The following is a 4,745-nucleotide window of genomic DNA, read 5'->3' as shown; positions in this document are numbered from 1 at the left end:
CCTCTTTCCTCTGTCTTTTGTTCTTTCTGGACCCCCAGTGGATTGGACGGTTCCCACCCACGCTGAGGGAGGGTCTTTCCCACCCAGGCCACTCAGACTCATTCTAATCTCTGCTGGAAACACCCTCATGGACACACCTGAAAAGATGGCTTTACCAGTTTTCTCAGCATTCCTGCATCTAACCAAGTTGACATCTAGAATTAACCTTTGCACCAGGTAATCAAAGATTCTCAGCAACTGGTTGGAGGGAATCAGAATCACACTGGTTTGCCACGTGCTCCACTGAGACCAGGCGCCTGGGTGGTGGCAGCTTTGCCCTTTCTGATTCCTTAACCTGGGAAACTCTGTTCTGAAAGGAAAATGAAGATATCCCAAAGTAAGCTGATTCTGTTTTTCCTCCAGGAGCTCCAGAAGATATGCATGTGCGACCCTCAGCAGTTCAACAGACTGCAGGTCTTTGGAGAAGTCTTCGAGGACATCTGCAATAGTTCTTTGGTATTTGGTGATCTCTTGAAAGAAATTAAGGTAATAGAAACCTACATTTTCCACGTAACAGCTAAGAACTCTACATGATGTTCTGCACGTACAAAGGGTCACAAGCTTCACAGAAACCCTGCCATGTGTCAGTCACCATTCCACAGACGAGCAGCATCACTCGCGAGACTTGAACTAATCTGCCCACGTCACAAAAGTCACGACAGAGCCATGTGGAATAAACACTCAGTTACCTCACTCCTGAAGCCCATATTTTTCCACTAAAGCTNAGCTTCACAGAAACCCTGCCATGTGTCAGTCACCATTCCACAGACGAGCAGCATCACTCGCGAGACTTGAACTAATCTGCCCACGTCACAAAAGTCACGACAGAGCCATGTGGAATAAACACTCAGTTACCTCACTCCTGAAGCCCATATTTTTCCACTAAAGCTTCCAAATCATGACCTTTTATAAGTTGTATATATGTGACACACAAACTTTTATAATTATACAAGGGTCATTTTATATAAATCTTTATGGAATTGTAGATTTGTTGTAATTTCATGATGAAAGTAACCTTCGTATGGAATCTGAGTTGAAATTAGGCTGCTTGAAGATCATGCTATTCTCCGATTTCCCTAATGACAAGGAATGCTAACAATGGTGATACGGTGGCCTCTTCTCCAGAGATGTCCTCGTCACCAGAGGCTCATCTCTGGCAGGTCAGCAGGATTCAGATCCATGGGGCTTCCACGTGGCCGGAGACCACCTGTTGTATGTGTGTCTCAGTATCTTATGATAGTGTTCTGAGGTGGTCAATAGTTAATGCTCAAATATGCTTCAGAGATGGTGTGATTTTATACATTTTAGCATGTGTGTGGTTTAATGCTTTGCAGGAACATTTCATATACTTTTTTGAAATGTCCTAAACTCTCTCTCTCTCTGTCACACACACACTCATGCACATGCACAAACTACTGTTATCTCCTAACATGTTTCCAATGGAGATATATTATTTTTACTTTTATTTTTTTGGTATAGGAAGAATATGAACTCTACGTGGCAATACTTCTGGACTCCCAGCCCACACCACAGTATAAGGTAAGAAGAACTGAAAAAGAGCCTATGTATTTGTGGCTTCATATCTTGTGGACAGTAGGAAACATTCTGGATCCCAGAAGCCCCATTTGTGCCTACAAAATTTAGAATAGCCAATACTCTTGATTGGTGAAGGGCTTTACACAAGCTTCAGGATATTATTAATGAAGAACTTTCCTCTAGACTGACCTAGCCTTATTTATATTTCCAAGAAGCACCGCACAGTTGTCTGGGGGGAACACACGGAGGTGGCATCACAATGGCCAGCGTGCAGCACACCGCAGCACAGGCCCACAGTCTCCCCGTTTATCTGGCGTTCCCTCCAGGGTTAGGTGAGACATGCCATTGTCTGGTAAGAAAATATGCTACTGGAAAANAGCTTCACAGAAACCCTGCCATGTGTCAGTCACCATTCCACAGACGAGCAGCATCACTCGCAAGACTTAAACTAATCTGCCCACGTCACAAAAGTCATGACAGGGCCATGTGGAATAAACACTCAGTTACCTCACTCCTGAAGCCCATATTTTTCCACTAAAGCTTCCAAATCATGACCTTTTATAAGTTGTATATATGTGAGACACAAACTTTTATAATTATACAAGGGTCATTTTATATAAATCTTTATGGAATTGTAGATTTGTTGTAATTTCATGATGAAAGTAACCTTTGTATGGAATCTGAGTTGAAATTAGGCTGCTTGAAGATCATGCTATTCTCTGATTTCTCTAATGACAAGGAATGCTAACAATGCTGATATGGTGGCCTCTTCTCCAGAGATGTCCTCGTCACCAGAGGCTCATCTCTGGCAGGTCAGCAGGATTCAGATCCATGGAGCTTCCACGTGGCAGGAGACCACCTGTTGTATGTGTGTCTCAGTATCTTATGATAGTGTTCTGAGGTGGTCAATAGTTAATACTCAAATATGCTTCAGAGATGGTGTGATTTTATACATTTTAGCATGTGTGTGGTTTAATACTTTGCAGGAACATTTCATATACTTTTTTGAAATGTTCTAAACTCTCTCTCTCTCTCTCTGTCACACACACACTCATGCACATGCACAAACTACTGTTATCTCCTAACATGTTTCCAATGGAGATATATTATTTTTATTTTTATTTTTTTGGTATAGGAAGAATATGAACTCTACGTGGCAATACTTCTGGACTCCCAGCCCACACCACAGTATAAGGTAAGAAGAACTGAAAAAGAGCCTGTGTATTTGTGGCTTCATATCTTGTGGACAGTAGGAAACATTCTGGATCCCAGAAGCCCCATTTGTGCCTCCAAAATTTAGAATAGCCAATACTCTTGATTGGTGAAGGGCTTTACACAAGCTTCAGGACATTATTAATGAAGAACTTTTCTCTAGACTGACCTAGCCTTATTTATATTTCCAAGAAGCACCGTACAGTTGTCTGGGGGGAACACACGGAGGTGGCATCACAACGGCCAGCGTGCAGCACACTGCAGCACAGGCCCACAGTCTCCCCGTTTATCTGGTGTTCCCTCCAGGGTTAGGTGAGACATGCCATTGTCTGGTAAGAAAATATGCTACTGGAAAAACCTTATCAGTTACAATAACTATGAAAATATAACACTGTAGGTGAGATGACTTTGACATTTTGAATTTAATAAAGTTTAAAAGTTCTGTCTTATAAATTAGGAAACATAGTTTCTTACTCTGTATATGAAAAAATCACAGCATTACAAGGAGGTCAGTTCTGACTTACTTCTTAACCTAAAATCATATGTGGGCATAATTTTCCTTGTCTGAGACTTTTCATGGTGCAGAAAATCAGCTTTTGTTTTTGTTTTTATAGGAATAAACACAGGCTCCAGCTAGGGATCTACCTTATCCCTTACTTTCTGAGGTTGAGTCAAAAAGGAGTATATATATTTATATCTCAAACAGCAGAATGAAAAACTCTGCAGGCCAACAGGGTTCTGATCTTTCTATTTCTGAAAACCTGGCAGTCATCACCTAATGAGGGAGAGATGTTTGTTGATCACATTGGATACAGTATTGCTGTATCCATATACAGTCGCTGAATTAACAGTGTTTCTCACTAATTTAGAAGAATTCATTGTGGCACTGATAACAAGGTACTGAAGCACTTTCTTCAGCAGGTCCTTCCACCACACAAACCAACAATGAAACCCCTCCATCATCTAAAAAAAAGTTCTTAGAAAAATAATATCTTAAAATATAAGAAAAAGTATTTTACCCAGAACTTCCCATGACTAGCCATCCCTCTTCCAACACCTCTCCGTCTCTTGAGTCCCCCCAATTTGCCTATTTTAAGTAGAATTTATATTTTAGCCAAGGACATCTTGAATACACAGCAATAACAAAAAAGGAACATTCTCACACCCTTCCTATGTGTCTGTCCCCCCTCCATGTGCTTTGTCCTGCCCAGACTCTTCTGGCTCAATTCAAGGGGCTGGAGAGAAGTCCCGTGAAGACAGCTGATGTGGACCAGGCCAGGGAGGAGCTCAGGATGCTTGTGAAAGCCACCAAAGCAGCCCTGGAGCACAACGATGAGTGAGGCATCAACATCTGATTTGTTCTGTTTGAATTACTCAGGATCTTAAAACTGCATGCCAAATCCCCTGAAGACTTATTGATAGGGCAGAGGGCTGCAGAGTCCAGACCTCAGTAATTTTTAAATTAAAAAAAAAAAATCTTGTAACCTCTCTGTATAAACTTCCAGGGTGAAATCACAATTGGATAGGGTGTATTGTTTGTAAGGATTAAAAATAAAATTAAAACAAACCTGAAACACTGCAAATATCCTTAAGAAAACAAAACAGGAAACAATACAAAACAAAACAAAACAAAATTTGCCTTTAGTATAACTAGAAGACAGAAAGATGTATTTTGCTCTAATTTTGTCTTGAGGTCTCTCTCATAAGAGTGGCTATAGATTCTAGTTCTTTCCTGATGGGAACCAGGGATCTGGTTGGTTGTGGGTGTTAATAGGGTGCCTTTCACAAGCTACTTCTTTATCCTGGTCTTTAGGACTAATGCAGAAGGGTCCTACATGCGACCAGGTGTTCTCTCATGGAAACGTGTCTATACTGGCAGATGCTCTTGTGCTCTTAAATGAACAGTGTCCAGTTTATTTCTACCAAGATAGCCACTCTTTAGGGGAGCCCTGACTGGG

At 41.3% G+C, this 4,745-nt stretch overlaps 1 protein-coding gene across 1 annotated transcript in view; it reads left to right on the top strand.

Moving 5' to 3' along the window:
• The window catches only part of LOC103607041 (chromosome unknown open reading frame, human C6orf118), a 32,190-nt gene that overhangs the window by 12,385 nt on the left and 15,060 nt on the right, over window positions 1-4,745 (top strand). Inside the window, exons 3-5 of the mRNA XM_008591589.1 lie at window positions 403-525; window positions 1,519-1,578; window positions 3,999-4,123. Coding sequence (XP_008589811.1) covers window positions 403-525; window positions 1,519-1,578; window positions 3,999-4,123 — 308 coding nt within the window. The remainder of the gene's footprint in view (window positions 1-402; window positions 526-1,518; window positions 1,579-3,998; window positions 4,124-4,745) is intronic.

The sequence above is a fragment of the Galeopterus variegatus genome, unplaced genomic scaffold, assembly GCF_000696425.1.
Source record: "Galeopterus variegatus unplaced genomic scaffold, G_variegatus-3.0.2 Scaffold7066, whole genome shotgun sequence".
Taxonomy (NCBI): Eukaryota; Metazoa; Chordata; class Mammalia; order Dermoptera; family Cynocephalidae; genus Galeopterus; species Galeopterus variegatus.
Note: the sequence above shows the minus strand (reverse complement) of the source record. Positions and strands in the feature narration are given on the sequence as shown.